At 38.9% G+C, this 21,259-nt stretch overlaps 1 protein-coding gene across 11 annotated transcripts in view; it reads right to left on the bottom strand.

Annotated features, from left to right (window-relative positions):
• kcnh8 (potassium voltage-gated channel, subfamily H (eag-related), member 8) overlaps positions 1-21,259 on the bottom strand; it is a 340,322-nt gene that overhangs the window by 297,027 nt on the left and 22,036 nt on the right. For 6 of the 11 annotated variants that reach the window (XM_069913171.1, XM_069913145.1, XM_069913147.1 and 3 more), the window contains exons 3-5: positions 16,968-17,060; positions 15,537-15,578; positions 11,195-11,428 (exon numbers count right to left, since the gene is read on the bottom strand). In XM_069913171.1, coding sequence (XP_069769272.1) covers positions 11,195-11,428; positions 15,537-15,578; positions 16,968-17,060 — 369 coding nt within the window. Of the gene's footprint in view, positions 1-11,194; positions 11,429-15,536; positions 15,579-16,967; positions 17,061-17,711; positions 17,737-21,259 lie in introns of those variants that run through there. The other 5 variants (XM_069913150.1, XM_069913155.1, XM_069913166.1 and 2 more) reach the window with 3 other exon arrangements.

Raw genomic sequence — 21,259 nt, 5'->3', positions numbered from 1 at the left:
AGTCATTTCCTGTTTCATAGTTGACATTTCATCACACAAGGTATTCATTTTTATTTTCATCTTCATATATCCTTGGTTCATCTGAGTTGATATTTGTTTTGACATATTGTCGATTTGACAAGCAGTGTCTTCCAAAACATTGAACACTGAATCCATTCCAGATTCCACCTCCACTTTTTGAGGTCTACCTCCTTTAACTACAGGCTCCTCCTCCTGAACAAATTCCAATAAGGCAAGTTCCTCTTCTTCCTCAGTCATCGTAAATCCTTTAGGTGAACAGCTGCGGGTCTGGACACCTGATGCTGGCACCCCGACCTCTTCAGGACATCAGCGTTCATGCTCCCCCACAGCCCATACTTTGTCCAGCAATTCTCAGACCCGGGATGCTCCACACAAGCCAGGTAAAGCCGCCGGACATGCAGGAGCATCCTCTGATATTACACTGCACGTCCCTGGGCCGCCCAGCAAGATCACGGGTTCACGTGCTGCCCGTGCGCACGGCTTCACATGAATGCGGGTTGGCAATGGTTGAACTCACCAAAGTGTCGGCGCCATCTTGCAAAGGCAGGATCAGTGCTGAGGTCAAACTCAAACAGGCTGGAATCCTCTGAGGCTTGGAGACTCCCAACGATGATTCCGTGGATTCAGCTATTCAGATAGGCCTTAGTTCTTCCGCACTTTTGTATGGTAATTTTTTCTGAAGTTGAGGTTTAGATTTTTTCACATTAGTTGCCATAATAAATCACTGTTATTTAAACAACTGTAAATATTGTTTTTAACCACTTTTATGCTTTTTTAAAACTTGGTGTTGAGTAATCCAGCTGGGGAAAGGTGGAATACACATCTTTCTTCTACACCATCTTGCCACGCCCCTCAAAGAAACACCAGGACAGGTTTGATTAAAATTGCTACAGGTTCGAGGAAATAATTTACTACATGTGCAAGGTGTTATATAACCATATAACAATTACAGCACTGAAACAGGCCAGTTTCTCCCTTCTAGTCTATGCTGAACACTTTCTCCCACCTAGTCCCATTGACCCACACTTGGTTCATAACCCTCCACACCTCTCTCATCCATATTCCTATCCAACTTTTCTTTAAATATTAAAATTGAGTCCACATCTACCACTTTGGCTGGAAGCTCATCCCACACTCCCACCACCCTCTGAGTGAAGAAATTCCCCCTATAAATCCCCCACCAAATCTCAATCCATATCCTCTTGTTTAAATCTCCCCTACTCTCAATGAAAAAAAGCCTGTCCACATTTACTCTCTGTTCCCCTCATCATTTTAAACATCTCTATCAAATCACCCCTCAGTCTTCTACTCTCCAGGGAATAAAGTCCTAGCCTGTTTAACCTTTCCCTGTAACTCAAACCCTAAAACCCAAGCAACATTCTTGTAAATCTTCTCTGCACTCTCTTGTTTATCCTTCCTAAAATTCAGTGACCAAATCTGCACACAATATTCCAAATGTGGCCTCACCAATGCCTTGTACAACTTCAACATGACATCCAAACTCTTGTTCTCAATATTATGATTTATGAATGCCAACATATCAAATACTTTCTTCACCACCCAATCTATGTGTGACTCTACTTTCAGGGAATTATGTACCAGAATTCCTAAATTGTTCTACTTTTCTCCTCAATTGTCTACCATTTAATGGTGTATGACCTTTGCTGATTAGTCCCACCAAAATGTAGCACCTCACACTTACCAGTATTAAACTCCATCTGCCATCTTTCAACCCACTCTTCTAACTGGCCAACATCCCACTGCAAGCTTTTATAACCTTCTTACTGTCCACAACACCACCAATCTTAGTATTCGATCGGCATTCTTACTAATCTATATATATATATATATATATATATATATACACAAACAACAATACACTCCACTAGTCACTGGCCTCCAATTTGACAAATAATTTTCCACCACTACTCCCTAGCAACTTCCAACCAACCATTGCTGAATCCATTTCACTACTTCAACATTAATACCTAATGATTGAACCCTCATAACTAACCTCTTGTCCAGATACTTGTCATAGGCCTTACTAAAATCCATGTAGACAATATCCACAGCCTTTCCTTTGTCAACCTTCTTAGTAATCTCAAAATATTCAGTGAGATTTGTTAAACATGATCTACCATGCACAAAACCATGTTGACTACTCCTAATCAGTCCCTGTCTATCCAAATAATTGTACATTCCTTCCCTAAAAACACTCTCCATTAATTTACCTACCATCAATGTCAGACTCACAAGCCTATAATTACCCAATTCACTTTTAGAGCCTTTTTTAAACAGTGGAAAAACATTAGCTATCCTCCAATCCTTTGGCACCTCTTCTGTAGGTAATGACATTTTAAATATTTTTGTCAGAGCCCCTGCTATTTCTACACTAACCTCCCTCAGGGTCCTAGGGAATATCTTGTCAGAACCTATAGATTTATCCACCTTTATTCTTTTTAAAATAGTCAGTACTACCTCATTTATCTGTTTATTTTCCATGACCTCAATACCAGGTGCTCTGATTAGTAAGGGATTACTTAAAATGGTATATGGAAGAAAGAAAAAGTTTGAAAATCATGGTTTTAATCGTACCTAATTGACTTGTTATGTGCACGGTTTCATAATGCCAAAGAAAATTGGCCAATGACAATTTTTCTCAAGTGAAATATTTAGTAACAATTGGGTCTAGAGCAGTAGTTCTCCCCTTCCCTTCCCACTTACATACAACTTAAAGCAATTCCTTAGTAATCATAGAGTACTGATGGCATAGGGATTATTAAAGTGGTATGTGAGTGGAAAGAAAAAGGTTGAGAACCACTGATCCAACCTGAGGTGGGACATCTCCAATGCTTTCTAGTGGACAGGAGGATCACCAACATCCAATCACCACAGCAAGTACATATATTTTTAGATATTTAACCCCATGGATGCTGCCTAGTCTGCTGAGAACCCCCACTCCTCATTTGCTAAATATTAGTTAACTGGTTCCAAAGATGTACATTGTGGAGAGAATGAATAAGCAAGGTCTTCTTCTCTGGTCTTTGCAAGAATGAGAATCTGGTTTGCTGTCATGAAAATGCATCATAGAATGTGTTAGTTTTGTGGCAGCATTGTGCATTACATGTGCAAAATTGCATTAAATTACAGTTCTGCAAGTACAATATTTTAAAATAAATAATTAGTTTAAAAAGAGAAACAAATTAGGTAGTGTCTGCAGGTGAATTCTCTGTTCATAAATCTGATGGTGGGGGGGTGGAATAATCTGTTTTTGTAACGTTGGATTCATGTCTTCAGGCTCCTATACCTCCTTCCCGATGGTAGCAATGAGAAAGCACATGGCCTAGATGGTGAGGGTCCTTGATGATAGAGCCTGCTGTCTTGTGACACTGTCTCCTAAATGTCCTTAATAGAGTGAGAAAAAAATGCCCAAGATTATGTTGTTGGAGTTTTCAATCCTTTGTACCCCTTTACTGTCCTGTGCATTGAGACCTCCATATCAGACTATGAGTAACCAGTCAGAATGATGTCTAGGGTATATCTTCTTCTTTGGCTTGGCTTCGCGGACGAAGATTTATGGAGGGGGTAAAAGTCCACGTCAGCTGCAGGCTCGTTTGTGGCTGACAAGTCCGATGCGGGACAGGCAGACACGGTTGCAGCGGCTGCAGGGGAAAATTGGTTGGTTGGGGTTGGGTGTTGGGTTTTTCCTCCTTTGCCTTTTGTCAGTGAGGTAGGCTCTGCGGTCTTCTTCAAAGGAGGTTGCTGCCCGCCAAACTGTGAGGCGCCAAGATGCACGGTTTGAGGCGATATCAGCCCACTGGCGGTGGTCAATGTGGCAGGCACCAAGAGATTTCTTTAGGCAGTCCTTGTACCTCTTCTTTGGTGCACCTCTGTCACGGTGGCCAGTGGAGAGCTCGCCATATAATACCTGTAGAAATTTACAAGTATTTTGTGACAACTAAATCTCCTCAAACTTTTAATGAAATATAGCAAGGCTTCTTCATGATTGCATAGACAAGATGGCACCCAGGAATTTGAAGTTATTTTCTATCTCCACTACTGATGAGGTCCAATTTGTGTTCTCCTGTTTTTCCCTTCCTGAAGGAAATCTCATTGACATTTACGTGCCTTGACAACCCAGGTTCAAGGTAGACATTTCCCCTTGTTCTGTTCTTCAATTAGACATCACTGTCACATTTGTGGCCCGAAATATGAAGTTAATAAAACATCAAACACAACTTTTATCAGGTAAACTTCTCAGTGTCTTTATTTTCCAGTTTCCTTTGTTCTCCTGCTTGTGCTCTTATCTCTCTCTCATACCACGTGACTTGCGGTACATCTCATACATATTCATTATCATGACAATCACAGTCTCAGCATATGGGGTAGAGTTGTTTAGGATAGAAATGAGGAGAAACTTGTGCTCTCACAACTTTGTGCTCTTATCTCTCTCTCTCATACCATGTGACTTCCGGTACATCTCATACATATTCATTATCATGACATCCCTCCTTTAATCAGAAATAAACTTTACCTTCACTTACCAATATCCCTCGGAAACCTACAAACATCGTAACTAATGGTAATACTATAACTCAACTACATAAAATTCACTTCCTACAGCACTCATACATGCACTTTATGATATAAGATTAAATACTGTCCCAAAGTTCTTATTAAAACTATGGCACAAAGTCTTCGTATCGTTTGGGCGCTTTCCGGTTTCGTTTCGGCCTGCCTGCAATATTGTCGTCGCTTCTCGGTTGTTCACTCTCAGTGTCGGAAATACTGCTTGCCATGGCTTCGGGTGTTTCTGGCGCTCTAGTCACTTCATCAGGAGAGCTAGTAACTGCCTCTGGAACATCATCAGGTCTCTCAGTTTCAGCATCTCGTGTTGGCCTTTCAACCTCTTCGCTCGGTGTATCTCTGGACTGGTACCTTTTTACACCTGATACATTTCTCTTATACAGGACTCCAGTCGGAGACTTGACAGTCACCATACTGCCACTTCTGGATACGACAGTATAGGGTTGATGGTAATAAGGTGTGTCTAGCTTACCACCAGTTTCATGCCTCACTAGAACATTATCTCCTGGCATGATGTCTGAGTACTTGGCTCTACGTTTCGAATCTGTGTACAGCTTTGCTGCACCTTTCTTTTATGAAACCGTGCACATAACGAGTCCATTAGGGACAATTAAAACAGTGGTTTTCAAACTTTTTCTTTCCACCCACATACCACTTTCAGTAATCCCTATGCCATCGATGCTCTGTGATTAGTAAGGGATTGCTTAAGGTAGTATGCGAGTGGGAAGGTAAGGTTGAGAATCACTGCTCTAGACCCAACTGTAACTGAAATATTTTGCTTGAGAAAAATTGTCATTGGCTCATTTCCTTTGGAGTTATGAAACAGTGCACATAACGAGTCCATTAGGGACAATTAAAACAGTGGTTTTCAAACTTTTTCTTTCCACCCACATACCACCTTAAGCAATCCCTTACTAAGCACAGATCACCGATGGCATAGGGATCATTTAAAGGGCTGTATGAGTGGAAAGGAAACAGTCGAGACCACTGAACTTGACATTGATTTTTGATTGCGGACTTAGAGGAGGAGACCCTCCTTGGGTTACACTCCTCAGCTCTCCACCTTTGTCACTAAGACCTGCAGGGCAGCTGTTATCAGAATTATGAAGAAGGTTGTTAGCATAGGTGCTTTAAATCAATTTGATCAAATATTTCCTAGAAATCTTCAGCTGGGAGACCATTAACTCAGAATAATGCCGGTGCAGCAATTTCTGCCTCCAATATTTCCCTGGGTGAGTTAGTTTATGAGTCATGTCCAGGCTTCATTTTAGAAGAAATAGAACTTTTGCCTTACTGAAACATTTAGGGACTGGAGATGCCCTGAAAGGCATGATGGTGAGAGGATGCTGATGGTCCTGGGGGAATCTCAATCCATGGGCATAATCTCAGAATCAAACAGGATCCAATTCAGACTACAAGAAGCAATTTGTCCTTTCACCTGGTTGTGAACCTTTACCAATTCTCTCCCTCAGAGAAGTGTGGAGGCTGATACATTAATTTCATTTGAAGGCATTTTAAGATAGTTTGGGGAAATCTTGATATAGAGAAAAGCTAAAAATCATATTAGCCAAGTCTTAATAAGTTACACAAGCAATTCCTGCTCCAACTTATGTTCTCATTGTCAAATTCAACCATCCCGAGTAGGATCCATGTTTGAATAATCTCAGAATTAGTGAGTTTAAGGAAAGTGACCTTCATAGATTATCAAATAGACATTTGATATCATTTTATAAAGCAAAATATCAGTCACAATATTTTTTTTTACTTGCTTCTTCTCCCAATTGATAACAAAGAAAACAAACTATGATATTTCAGCAGTGGATATCCATGAAATTGACTATGTCCTAATCTATAGTCAATAGATGACTTAGGAAATCAAGCAGCTCACATTTACCTTCTACAAAACATTTATGGTTTAAATCACAATGAGGCTCAGCCCCTCTTCAACTTTACCCTGCAGAAGATGTTTATGGATCAAGGGTCTAGATAGTATGGAGGCAGGGTTAAGTTCTGATACAGTGTCTTGACCTGAAATGTCATCCATCTCTTTAGTTCCACAGATAGTGCCTGACCTACTGAGTTACTCCAGCAACTCTTAATATTTGGGCTTTTATGCTCTCTTCCTGGTATACCCAACATGTTGCTGGAAAGACATATGGGAAGATAATGAAAGAGATCTGTTCAACTCCAGGCTATTATCTGAAAGCACCTGATACCTGATATTAACTGGTGAATGAGAAGATTTGGGGAAAGTTGCCAGTTGCTGGGAAATTCAGATAAAGGAGTCATTTTTCCAAATATAATGACAGTATTTTAACTCGTATTAAAGATTTGTTTCCCACTCACAAGCAGCTAGCTTGAAAAGCTGCTTTCTGCTGCTCAGGAAACTTTTCTGCAAGATGCTGTGGCCAGAGAGGACAGATTATATCTGGATAGTTGTAATCCTGACAATGGCCGGTTAAGTGGTATTTCATCAAAAATCCCAGTTCATGACCTTTATCCACAATTCATAATTATCATAGTTGCACATCTTACCATTACATATTCCAGACCAAATAAAATGTTGTACATCTACCGTGAGGCAACTTGTAAAATACAACTTTCTAAAAATATGGAAGGTTTGAAAATATGTACCAAATAAATTTCATTGATTCAATACAAGTGTAACATATACAAGTAAATTCTAATTATAGTATTACAATTTTATGACATCTTATACTTAAGACATAATAAGAATTTAAACCAGAATTAAATCTAATTCTAGTCAGTGATTCACTGCTGAAGTTTGGCTTCAGAAGTTTGGAGAGAGCAGCAAAAAAAAAAAGGATGACAGTGGTAATAAAAAGCATATGCACCAGCGCATATCACTGCCCAACTCACCCTTCTGGAGCTCATATGTACCTTTCTTCCTTGCCCTCTTCAGCTTGCATTTTGCATTGGTAGATAGCATCCTGACCTTGGGGCCAGAATTTTACAGGTTCATGTCTCACTGCAGTGCTTAAAATCCAGACAACCTCTCAGATCCACTGAGACAGCTGCACTGTCAGAGCTTCAGTCTTCCACAGTCATGCAGCAGTCAGTGCAGCTGCACCGTAGGTCCAGTGACGGAGTTAAATCGTGACCTCGTGTGAAGATTGTACCTTCTCCCTGTGATTGGCTGCATATCACTCAGGTGTTAGGTTCCCCATCCCCATCCCAATTAGGTGTTTGTGGTATAATTGATTCCTGTAAATTACCCCTGGGTGACAGAAGAATTTGGGGGAAATGAATAGTGATGTGGCAGGGAAATGAGCAGGGCAATGGGACCAATGAGAGTGAGAACCAGCAGAGACTTGATAGCTTTACAGATTTCCTTCTAGATCAGCAGGGAACGTTAGAAATATGACCTTTTCAGAAAGCAGTGGCAGATGAAGTAGATCCCATGGAACTATTTCAAAGAACACAAGAATAGGGAGCGTTCCAAAGAACTCTTGCACTTGGTGGCCCAGTGAACAAGATCATGGGTGATCTGTTCTCAGCCTCTGGTCTACGTTCTTACCTGTTCTCTTAAAATCTATTTCAGCTTTGTCAATATTTAAAAGAAATTATGTTTGGTGTCTGACCTTTATTCCTCAAACAATATCACCGAAACAGAGATCGAATGAACATAAATTGATATCACCTTTCATTAGTATGAAACAATCTCTTTCCTTTCTCTTTACAAAGATGCAGACTGACCTGTCCAGTATTTCTAACATTTCATATTTACAGCTTTTGAAGAATTTTAGGTGCCTTAAAGTTGGCCTTTATCACTTGACATCTTGTATAACCGACCAGAGTCAGTGATGGCAGGTAGCAACATCTTCTCCATGATGACAAACAACACCAGGCCTCTTCAACATAGTCCCGCTGCACTTATAATTGCACAGACAAACACCACTCCAACTCTATCAAATCAATTTTTCTGACTTCAGCTACAGGCCAAGTATTAAATAATGATGAGATTAAAAGTTTAGTGGCATGATGTCATGTTAATAACCTCTTTTAGAACAAGATGATGGTGATCTTAGACCTTCAGAAGAGGTGATAGCAACCAAAACTGGGAGAATACAGATACAGGTTCTTAAATTAAAATTTAATAACTTGCATCAAATACCATGGGTACTAATCTTTTGGATGAATTGCACACGGATGACCTTAAAGGCCTTAAAAAGTGCATATAGACTTGCTCTGCTGTGCTACCCCATCATATTGTTACTAGTTAAAACCCCAATCAATTTGCTCAGACAGGATTTCCCTGAACAGAGACAAGCTATTTGATGAGTCCCTGCCTATGCACGTGTAGATTAATCCTATCCCTGAGGATTTTTCCTGTAACTTCTATACTATTGCTGTTAGACCTGAAGTTAACCGATGTATCCTTGCTGTTCTTCTTGAATAAAGGCACCTTCTGGTCATCTGCCATCTAACTTAAAGATTTAGAACCTTTGCCAGAATGCAACAATCTCCTTAGCTCCCAAAAGCAGCCTGGGATATGTCTCATCCAGCAATGGAATGTATCCACCTTTAAGCCCATTTACACAGCTAGCAACTCCTTTTTAAAGTCAACATGATGCAGAATCTCACTGTCCTCCTCCCTGAATTCTCTGAATACAATCTCCTTCTCCTTGGTGAATACAGATGAGCAATGTTCATTTCAAGGAAGACAAAAATTCTAAAGTGCTGGGGGAACTCCGCAGGTCAGGCAGCATCCATGGAAAGAAATAAATAGCTGACGATTTGGGCAAGAACCCTCTGTCTGAAATACCATGAACTGTGCAGTCATGTAAATAAAAGAGGGTATTTGGTGTGGAGGAAGGGGGTGGAGCACAGGCTGGCAGATGGGTGAAGTCAAGTGGGAGGGGGAAAGAAAATAAAAGGAGCTAAGGTGATAGAAGGGGTAGAGGGCTGAGAAAGATGCACTCTGATAGAAAGAAGGAATGGAAGGGGTGGAGCAAATAGAAGGAAGAAACTTACAGCCTGAAATGTAGACTACTTCCTTTCATTGATGCAACCTGACCTGCTGAGTCCTTCCAGCACTGCGTGTTGTTCCGGTACCCAGTGAGATATCACATATCCTCTGGACACACACGCACACTCATTCCTCTTTCAGGTCTTCAGGGCCACTTTCCCTGGTTATTCTCCTCCCCTTATTACTTTAAGATTTTTCTTGCTTCTACCCACCATTGATTTTTTATGACACTTTGCCCTTCTGATCTCTTTTTAAGAAGCATCTCTGAGGTACTTTTAATATTCCTGAAGGGTCTTCCAGATTTCAGTTCCTTTCACCTGCCATTTGTTTGATGATTTTCCTATATCCATCTATTGATGTGCCTCGACATACAATTTTTTTTACCTTTAAATCTGATGCACCTCTCTTTTGAGTGACTCCCACTTATTGATTGTAGAGTCACTTGCAAGTAGCTGCATCCATTCTTGTTAGTCCTGTTTTGAAATTGACCATCCTCCAATTTAAGACCTTAATTTCAGAGCCATCTTTCTTTTTCCATCCCCACCCTGAAATATAGGGAGCTTTGGATACTTTCTCCACATTGGTCTCCCACTGCCACTTTAACTATGTGCTCAGCTACATTTCCCAAGAGTAGATTCTGTACTGCTTGTTTTCTTGTTAGAATATCCACATACTGCTGCTTTGGCAATGGAGAAGTAGGGTGCCTGAAACTCCTACGAAACTATTTGACTGCCAGTGGAGCTTCCTGTTGGGGGACAGCCCCTTAAAATGGTCTACATCATGTCACTAGTTCATGTTTCATGCTGACCACCTTACACTACATGGAGCTTCATGTACAGATGACCCCCACATTATGGGGAGGAAGGACTACTTACCATCATGGAAAATCCAAATAAAACAAAGTCTTTGGCACATGCGGTAAGAAATGCAAATTGAAAAAAATATTCCATTGTGATTTTTTTTTCTCACCAAGTCGGTGAGCAAATTTTATCCTGCATCATACATTTTTTGGGCTGGGATTTAAACTTTCCATTACCTGTATGGTTGTTATTCTGGGGTCACTTTTATAAAAAAAAAAGCTAAAGGTTCAGCAATCACATGGATGGTGCCTTATTCATTGTGCAAACAAAAGCCTGACCTTCATGAACCAAATGTCCTTCTTTGTAATTATATTTTAAATATAAATTTCAAGTCGCTTATTAAAATATACCCAAAAATGACAATTTAATATTGTGTAATACCACAACAGTAATTTATCTTGCATCACATACATTGTGGTTTATTCATTGTTAATGTTTGCATTGTATTGTTTGTAAGGGAATCCAAAATAAGCCAAAGATAAAAACAAAAGTATAGATATGTTGTGAATAAAAATTTACAACCTGATAAATGCTAAGTAGTTAAATACAGTGTGATGCATAAAATGCACAGAGATGACAATGAAACTTACAGAACCACTTATAGAGTAACGTGACATACTATTGCATCATTAGAACTACATTTATATCTTTCAGATACTTTGATAGCATGTCTAACTGGGAAAATTGATTTTAGGGAAGCATGATTCTTTTTTTGAACAGCAAACTTATCACTTACCATTTTTCTTGTAAAACATGATGTCTCCTTTGAATTCGGTCTTTTCATCCAAGCCTTTGTCAATTTGAAGAATTATCTGCTCATTTGTTTCAACACCATATAAAAACTTGCAGCTGCAACTCTTCTGCATAACTTCAGTGCGGGCAAATCCAGTGAGCTCACAGAAGCCATCTGAGCAGTAAACTATAGGGAATCCCTTTGCCACTTGTGCATTTGCAAGGATAAAATTACTATCTAGAAAAGAACAGATATGAAAGTAGATTAGAAGTTGTAGATCTTTCTTTCCTGGTTTGTCATCTGCTTATTTATTTCAATTAAATTAAGACAACCAGCACAGTAATAGGTCCTTTTGGCCCAAAGGTTAGTGCTGCCCAAATACCCCAAAACCCCTTTATGATTTTAAGGATGGAGAGGAAACTGTAGCACCTGGAGGAAACCCACACAGATACAGGGAGAATGTCCATACTCCTCACAGACAATACAGGATTCAAACCCAGGTCACCAGTATTGTAATAGTGTTATGCTAACCACTGTACTAACATTGCTGCCCTTGGAATATTACCCTGGGAAATACTGAAAGGACTGGATAGAATGAATGTGAATAAGATTTTTTACATAGTATGGGAGTCTGGAACCTTTTAGAACAGGGATAAGGAAAATTTTCTTCACCCAAAGACTTATGAATTTGTGGAATTTGTTGCCATGGACAACTGTAGAGATCAAGACAATGGATACATTTAAGAAGGGAATCAATGGTTCAGGGGAGAAGGCAGTAGAATGGTAATGAGTTGAAAAGGCCATGCTGGAAGGCTGAGCAAACTCGATGAGCTGAATGGCCTATTTCGATTCAAATGGAAATTAGAAAAGAGAAACTAGATCATGGCCTATTAAGGCTATGCATCATCTATGGAGAGGGAAGAAGAGTTAACCTGGCTCTTCTGATGAAAGATCTTTGACATGAAATGCTAATTCTGTTTCCTGAGTAATTCCAGCAAAAAAGTAATGTCTGGCAGATCAAGTAGCATCTGTGGCAGGGATGAGGCAGGGCAGGAGGGTATTAGTGAACCGGGAAGGATAATGGACAGATAGAGCTGGGCGGGGGTGGAAAGGGTGAGTGGTGGAGTTGGGAGACAGAAGCAGGTGATTGATAGGTGCAGATGAAGAGTGGGAACTAATCATTCAGATGGAGCAAATGGGCTGGGAAGGGTGAAGGTGGGAAACTCACTCAGAATATGGTTATTTCAGATTGACAACATTTGCACCATTTTGCAATCAGGTTAACTTTCTACTGTCTTGTTGTTCCCATGCTATAACAATGGCAGCTGTTGACTAATTGTTGAAACTAATCTCTGTACAACAGGACTAGGTATTTGACAAGTTACCTTCAAGTCCAAACCTCTGGTCTAGAGTCATCTGATCCTCCCATATATTCTGGACTTATAACATATCATGACTCAAATTATATACAAGCTATATTATCACATTCATTTTATTTAAGAAAATCTAATTTATTTGGACAACTAAGTTCTATTTACCACATGTCAAAATGTATTTGCCAAAACTTATTTTTCTAGTTTAAAATATAGCTACTTTCAATAATAGCACTGTTTTTACATTTTGAAACATTTAAAGAATGATGAAACCTGTTTTCCTATTCTCTGTGACTTAATTTTGGAATAACAGATTCTACATCATTAATTTTCCATCCCTCCAAAATCTTCCCTCCTGAATCCCCACAGTACTCTGCTGAGATCAAGATAATGTTGATACCTCTTGGAGAGCAATTTCAAATAAGTCAAGCAAAATTCCTCATTGGAATCAGAATTTATTGTCATGTAATTCATTGTTTGCAGCAGCATTATTATATGTAAACATTCATATTATAACCAGCTTGCAACATTACGCTTAAAAAAAAAACAAGTTATTCAGGAATCTGATGGCAGTGGGGAAGAAGCTGTCCTTGAGCTTGTGAGTGCTCGTCTTTAGGCTCTTATACCTTTTCTCCAATGGAAGCCAAGCCCCCTTAGGATAAACTTCATTTACATGAACTACTTTCATAAAATATGAGGGAAGATGATCAAGTGTTTAAGCCCAGTTTTGACATATTCATATTGTTTTAAAGTGACAATAGGTGCAGTAGGCCATTCGGCCCTTTGAACCAGCACCATCATTCACTGTGATCATGGCTGATCATCCACAATCAGTACCCCATTCCTGCCTTCTCCCCATATCCCTTGACAACACTATCTTTAAGAGCTCTACCTAACTTTCTTGAACACATCCAGAGAAATGGTCTCCATTGCCTTCTGAGGCAGATCATTTCACAGATCCACAACTCTCTGGGTGAAAAATGTTTTCCTCAACACTGTTCTAAATGATCTACCCCTTATTCTTAAACTGTGGCCTCTGGTTCTGGACTGCCCAAACATCAGGAACACATTTTCAGCTTCTGGTATGTCCAATCCCTTAATAATCTCATGTTTCAATCAGATCCACTCATCCATCTAAATTCCAAGGTATACAAGTGAAGTCAGTCCAATCTTTCAACTTATGACAGATTTGCCAGCCAGGAATCAACTTTGTGAACCAACACTACACTCCCTCAATAGCAAGAATTTCCTTCCTCAAATTTGAAGGCCAAAACTGCACAAATATTCCAGGTGTGGTCTCACCAAGCCTTTTTCCAAGTGCAGAAGGACCTCTTTGCTCCTATACTCAACTCCCCAAGTTATGAATGTCAATATATCATTAACTTTCTTCTCTGCCTGTTGTACCTGCATGCTTATTTTCAGTGACTGATGAACATGGACACCTGGATCTCATTGTACATCCCCTTTTCACAACTTGACACCATTTAGATAGTAATCTACCTTCCTGTTCTTGCCACCAGAGTGGATAACCTCAGATTTATCCACATTAAACTCCATCTGCCCATTCACTCAACCTGTCCAAGTCACCCTGCATTCACATAACATCCTCTTCACATTCACACTGCCACCCAGATTTGTCTCATCTGCAAATTTGTTATTGCTACTTTAATTCCTTCATCCAAATCATTAATGTACATTGTAAATAGGTAGGTGAATAATGACATGAAGTTAGATCTCCATTCTGACTAAATATTCTCAGCAGCTATAGAAGAATTTTGAAAATAATTTATCATAAATTTGATAAATGTGATTTTTTTTTAAAGTTAGTTACCAAAACCTCTGCTCAGAAATGAAAAGAGAAACTCATTTGTAACTCCATTATTTCTACATGTACTCTGAAGTATGTTTTGAAATCTTGCTGCAATAACTTTGCTATGTTTCATAGCTCAGTGACCATACCATAAAAACAAGTCAATCTATGCAAAAACAATGCAATAGGCCTATAAATGGCCCAATGGCTATGTGATTTTAAGGACTAAAATGTCCTTTTTTACAATCCTAGTTTAAGATGAATTATTGGATTTAATAGAACTAACAACCACACCAGTATCACAAAGGTACAGCACAGATACTTCAGCTGAATGAATCCACCCTGACCATCAATTTCCCATCTGCACTAATCTGCATTAAAAACTTTTTTTTTCTTATTCTTCCCACATTCTCATCAAATTCTCCCCACTTCGTCCTCATATGAATTCAAATGTTTGGGGAAATTAGCCTGCCAACAAGGAGGATGTTGGGATCAGGAAGGAAACCAGTGTACCCCACATGGTCAGAGGGAGAACATTTAAAACACACAGACAGCACCTAATGGCAGTATTGAACTTGGCTCTCTCATTCTGTGAGGCAGCTGCTCTACTAGTTGAGCCACTGTGACATCTGCTTTTGAGAAATAAATTGTCAACAAGACTTCCTGCTTCTGAAAGTTGTGCAACAAGCAATGTTTCCCCTGATAAATGGGAAAATATGAAAGTAACTTTGGAAGGGGGAAAATACTATTAAAAACCCCGGGATGCACATGTCCAGGTGAGGATACAAGTGATGATGATGAGATCTTATGATCATGAACAAATGTACAGAGGCAATAAAATTCTTGCTGCTGCTGCCCAGACACCAGAGGAAATCAGAGCACAATTAGGCCATTTGACCCAGTGAGTCTGCTCTGCCATTCAAATTATGGGTCATATATACTTCCTTTCAACCCCAATTTCCTGCCTTCTCTTTGATGCCCTTATTAATCAAGAACCCATCAACTTCCATTTTAAATCTATCCAACAACTTGGCCTCCATAGCCATTAGTGGCAATAAATTACATAGAGTCACCATCTTCTGGCTGAAGAAATTTCTTTTCCCTTATGTTCTAAATGGACAGCTTTTTATTCTGAAGCTGTGCCCTGCAGTCCTGGACTCACCCACTACTGGAATTATCTTCTCCACATGCATTATATCCAATGCTTCCAATATTCAGTATGCAAAACAAAATAATGAACAAGTATAAATGAACACAATGTACAAGCAAAAATAAAAGTTATAAATGTTTAAAAATGTATCTCTAAATTAACAATGGATAAAAATTCATATTTTCAGTCATGCTTCAATATTCATATAGATCCTGATGGACCTACAGTGGAGTTATAGATATACAGATCCTGATGGATCTACAGTGGAGTTATAGATATACAGATCCTGATGGACCTACAGTGGAGTTTTAGATATACAGATCCTGTTGGACCTACAGTGGAGTTTAGATATACAGATCCTGATGGACCTACAGTGGAGTTATAGATATACAGATCCTGATGGACCTACAGTGGAGTTATAGATAGGGAGTACATGAGGTTCAAGAATCTGATGGCTGTTGGATAAACATAGAAATATAGAACATAGGAGCAGGAGTAGGTCATTCAGCCCTTCGAGCCTGCTCCGCCATTCAATGAAATCATGGCTGATCTTAAAGTTCAGTACCCCGTCCCCGCCTTCTCTCCGTAACCCCTAATTCCCTTGTACTGAAGAAATAGATCTAATTCCCTCTTAAATATATTCAATGAACCTGCCTCTACTGCCCTCTGTGGCAATGAATTCCACAGATTCACCACCCTCTGGGTAAAGAAATTCTTCTTCATCTCAGTCCTAAATGGTTTGCCTATTATCCTTGAAACATGGCCCTGGGTTCTGGACTCCCCCACCATTGGAAACATCCCTTCCGCATCCATTCTGTCCAGACCTGCCAGAATTTTATGCCTCTATGAGATCCCCTCTCAATCTTCTAAACTCCAGCGAGTACAATCCCAAATTCCACAATCTTTCCTCATAAGTCATTCCTTCCATTCCAGGTATCAGCCTGGTGAATCGCCTCTGCACTCCCTCCATTGCAAGAACATCCTTCCTCAGATAAGGTGACCAAAACTGCATACAATACACCAGGTGTGGTCTCACCAAGGCCCTGTACAGCTGCAGTAAGGTATCCTTATTCTTATACTCAAACCCTCTTGATATGAAAGCCAACATACCATTTGCCTTTTTAACCGCCTGCTGTACCTGCATAAAACTCTTCTTGAGCCTACAAGTGCTGGTCTTCACATTTCAGTATCTTCTGCCATAGGGAAGCAGTGAGAAGAGAGCACAACCAGGATGATCCTTTCACAATACCTCACATAGATGTCTTCAATAGCTGGAGGTTAGTGGCTGTAATTAATTGGCTGGGTTTGCCACTTTCTGTTGTCTTCTATATTTCTGGGCACTCAGATCACCAAACCAGACTGTGATGCAACCAATCAGTACAAATTCCACAGTACAGCAGAGGGATTTGATAAAGTATGTGATAATATAAGTATTGTTCTTACAATTTGTGAGTGGCAGTACATGAGGCCATAGGCTGGTATGCCAGTGTGGCAATGATGTCTGGTATTGAAGTGGTTCACCAGTTGGAGGGCTTCCTTTTTTAAAAAAAACATCATATAGGTTTAATTCCCCCAGCTTTTCATTCTCTTCCCTTACTTCTATCAGTGAGCTACCCTTTGTAGCCATGAGCCCTCTCTCCCTATCATTTATCAGCTTTTTTCTTCTACCCTCCAACCTAAATGTTAGTCTAAGCTCTTTCCTTTTGCCTCCTCCTCTCCTTTTCTCCTCCACCCTCTCTCTAACCTTTTATTCAGGCATCTGCATGTTTCTTTCTTAATCCTGATGAAGTGCTTAGGCCTGAATCATTGGTTACCTTTTACTTCTGGATACTGTATGACCTGCACATTTGTCTATTGCACTGGACCCCAGTGTCTACAGATTTTCTTGATTATTGTTCTAGCACCACTCAAACCAGATACTCAATCTCTATCCCATATTCTGACTCCTCGTTACCCATTATTCTGTCAACAATAGTGGTGCCATCGACACATTTATAGGTGGAATTGAATATGGCTACACAAAAGAGGGCACGTGGCAGTGGATAAAAATTACTATATCCAATGAGCAACTCATTCATGCATGATTATTCTTCAAAACTTTTTGGTGAAAATGTTATTTAATTTTTTACATAAATTTAATAAAACAATTATAAAACAATAAGAATTTAAATGTGTTTCAATCATTACCTGATTGTTATAATCTCTCTCTCAAATAAAAGAGCAAAAAAAATAGCTTGATGGATTGCTTGGAGAGTCACTTTCCAACAAATCGGACTTCAGCAAGATTTATATGATCAGTTTAGGGAAGAATAATACAGGACTCAATAGGTTGGAACACCACCACTACATATTTATACCTAAAATTTGCATATATAGGCTCCAAATTTACAAAAATATACCATATTTCTCAAATTGTCTGTAATTTTCTCCAAAGGGATACAGCTTTGAATTTTTGCATTCCATCTTTCCATAATCAAATGGGAATCTGATTTCAAGATCACTGCAATACACTTCCTTGCCACTGCTAATGCCATTAAAAAAAAATCATTTGTTATATTGATAGTTTCAACTTGGGTCTTTTTCCTACATTTCCCAATAGAAATAAATCTAGGTTTTATGAAAATACAAAATCTGTAACTTGTTCTAAAAAATTCCCCAATTTCACCAAAAAAGGCTTTACCTTGGCACATGACCAAGTTGAATGCAAGATATTTCCTGTCTCTTCACCACATCTAAAACATTGATCTGATAAATCTGATTTAATTCTATTCAAATTTTTGTGGTGTCAAAAACATCTCAAGTAAGAAATATAGTATTGTACTAATTTATATCTTGCATTAACAATGTTTGTCATACAATCTCAACATAGATCAGACCATCTTTGCTCATCAATTGGAATATTCAAATCCAGCTCCCACCCCTGTCCAGATTTATGGACTCCATATTCAGTAGTTCCTGTTTGTAATAAAAAATTCATAGAAGTAAATTTATTAGTATTTCCATTTCTATTAAGAATTTCCACCTTACTACAAGTAGGTAACAGCATCACAGGACCCAACTTATCCATCAGGTATCCTCTCAATTGAAAATAAGTGCAATTAGGTATTCCATATTTATTCCTTAATTGTTCAAATGACATCAATCCGCCTTGTTCATAACAATTTTCAATATTTTAAATGCCTTTACAAAACCAAAGAGTTAAAAATTGATTATCCTTTGAAAAAGGTACAAGATCATTTTGAATCAGAGGCATCTTGGGTAATAAACTTACTTTTATTCCAATTGTATCATTTATCTTGTTCCAAACAGCAATCAAATGTTTCACCAATGGTGTTTCTTTAGCACCAATCATTCATTTTGAATCCCATTTATTTATGAATTTATTTTACAAATTCTTAAGGCAAAGAGCTACTTGATATGCAGTAAAGTAGAGGGATAGGTTGGTTACCAGTCAGCAACTCAATGCAAACCAAAAGAATGCTTGCTCAGGTCAATGTGACCTTGCCAATACTGCCAAACTCCTGATAATAAATAAATTATTCTCCATGTTCCTGCTCAGAAATAATTGAGACCTACTTGTAAACTAGATATTAATATCTTGAGAATTAACACTCACACCAAAATATTCATTTTTATCTTGATATGAAGCTAAAAAGTCAGTCTTTTTCTGATGAAGGGTTATTTATCCAAATTAAAAACCCATTGATGTGCTGGCAATGTAATTATTCCCTACCTCACACCTATAACTCTCTAGAATTTTATTTATTTTAAGAACCTACACGTTTTTCACTTTCCAATATTTTAAAACGTGTCAGAGGAGAGTGCAATTTTCATATGATCAATAGTGCCTTGAATGGTTTTGTCTTCAGAGCAAATGATTGGAGACTTTTATTAACTCAACTCAAATTATCCCAAATACTCTATTGTATAAAACAAAGCACAAGATAATGGACAGGTTCATAACTAAAGCTAGAAATACTATAACAAGCATTATAGTTAAACCATGTAACCAACAATGTAATTGCTTTGAAGAATCTGCACAACTTTGTTATATTCATAGTTCAACTAAAAGCTTAAAAGCTTTAAAGAAATAGTATCTAATAAATGGTTCCATATGAACCAGAATGCTCTTATTAGAGGGATATAAAAATTACACAGGGTGAATGGCCATGATTCCACCCACCACCCCCCGCCAGGCTAGGAAAGCCTAAACTAAAGTGAGAAGGGAAAGTTTTAAAAAGGGACCCAAGGGGAAACTTCCCCCCACCCCTCCCCCACAGAAGGTAGTGGCTTTACAGAATGAGGTGTAGAGGCAGGTACAATTTTGATATTTAAAATAAATTTAGATAGATGGTTGGAAAGAAAGGTTTGGGGAACATAAATAGGACCAGCTTGGATGGACAACCTGGTTGTTTTGGCTGACTTGGTATGGATGAGTTGGGCTAAAGAGTCCATTTCTGTGCTGCATAGCTCCATGACTACAATTTCACGCAAGCTCAGTCACGTTCAGACTCTTCTTAACTCTAATAACTCAGCAGCATATGCAGTGCTCTCCATAATGTGTGGGACAAAGACCCTTTTTCCTTCATTTGCTCCTGTGCTCCAGTTTAAATTTTGTAATTATGTAATTCACATGTAATTAAAATGCACATTTGAGATTTTATTCAAAGTTATTTGTAACCATTTTGGTTTGACCATGTAGAAATTGCAGCACTTTTTATACATACCTGCAGTCCCCTCATTTCAGGGCACCATAATATTTGGGATATTTAGCGTCACAGGTGTTTGTGAGTATTTGGGCATGTTTAATTGGTTCATTGGTGCAGGTGTCAGAGACATTGGCTTGCTTTGAAGCATTTGATCACCTTTGGAGTCTGTAGTTGCCATTTTTCTTCACGAGGACTATATTTATGCCAATGAAAGTCAAAGAAACCATTGTAAGGCTTACAAACAAGAATAAAACAGGAAGAAACATCATCTAAATCTTAGGATTACAAAAATCAGTTTGGAACATCAAGAAGAGTAATTGGTAAGCTCAGTAATTGCAAAGGGACTGGTATTCCAAGAAAGAATGATGGCAGAAGAAATTTCATCATAATGAAGTCCCTAAATACCTGTCCGACAGATCAGAAACATTCTTCAGGAGATGGGTGGATTTGTCAATGACTACTGTCCACATAAGACTTCATGAACAGAAATACAGAAGCTACACTGAAAGATGCAAACTATGGCAAAGGTATGCTTTGGATCCTGGCAGTTCCTTTATGCTCTTGCCATCACTCTCATACAGGTTAATCTTGGTCTCATCTGTCCAGAATTCTGCAGGCTCTTAAATAGTAATCTGGCTATTCCTTCTGTGGCTAACCAGTGGTTTGTAACTTGCAGTGCAGCCTCTGTATTTCTGTTCATGTAGTCATGGGAGGACAGTAGTCATCGACATATCCACACCTGCCTCCTGAAGAATGTTTCTGATCTGTCGGACATATATCTGGGGATTTTTCTTCATTATGTTTAGAATTCTTCTGTCATCAGCTATGGCGGTCTTCCTTGGAATACAAGTCCCTTTATGATTATTGAGCTCACCAATAAATTCTTACTGTTCTAAACTGTTAATGTAGGTATTCCTAGGTTTGGGAAATCTCTAACTATTTTCATTCTTGTTTTTCAGCCTCATAATGGCTTCTTTGACTTTCATTGGCACAACTCTGGTCCTCATGTTTAAAAATGGCAAATAC

Source organism: Narcine bancroftii, chromosome 1 (assembly GCF_036971445.1).
Source record: "Narcine bancroftii isolate sNarBan1 chromosome 1, sNarBan1.hap1, whole genome shotgun sequence".
Taxonomy (NCBI): domain Eukaryota; kingdom Metazoa; phylum Chordata; class Chondrichthyes; order Torpediniformes; family Narcinidae; genus Narcine; species Narcine bancroftii.
Note: the sequence above shows the minus strand (reverse complement) of the source record. Positions and strands in the feature narration are given on the sequence as shown.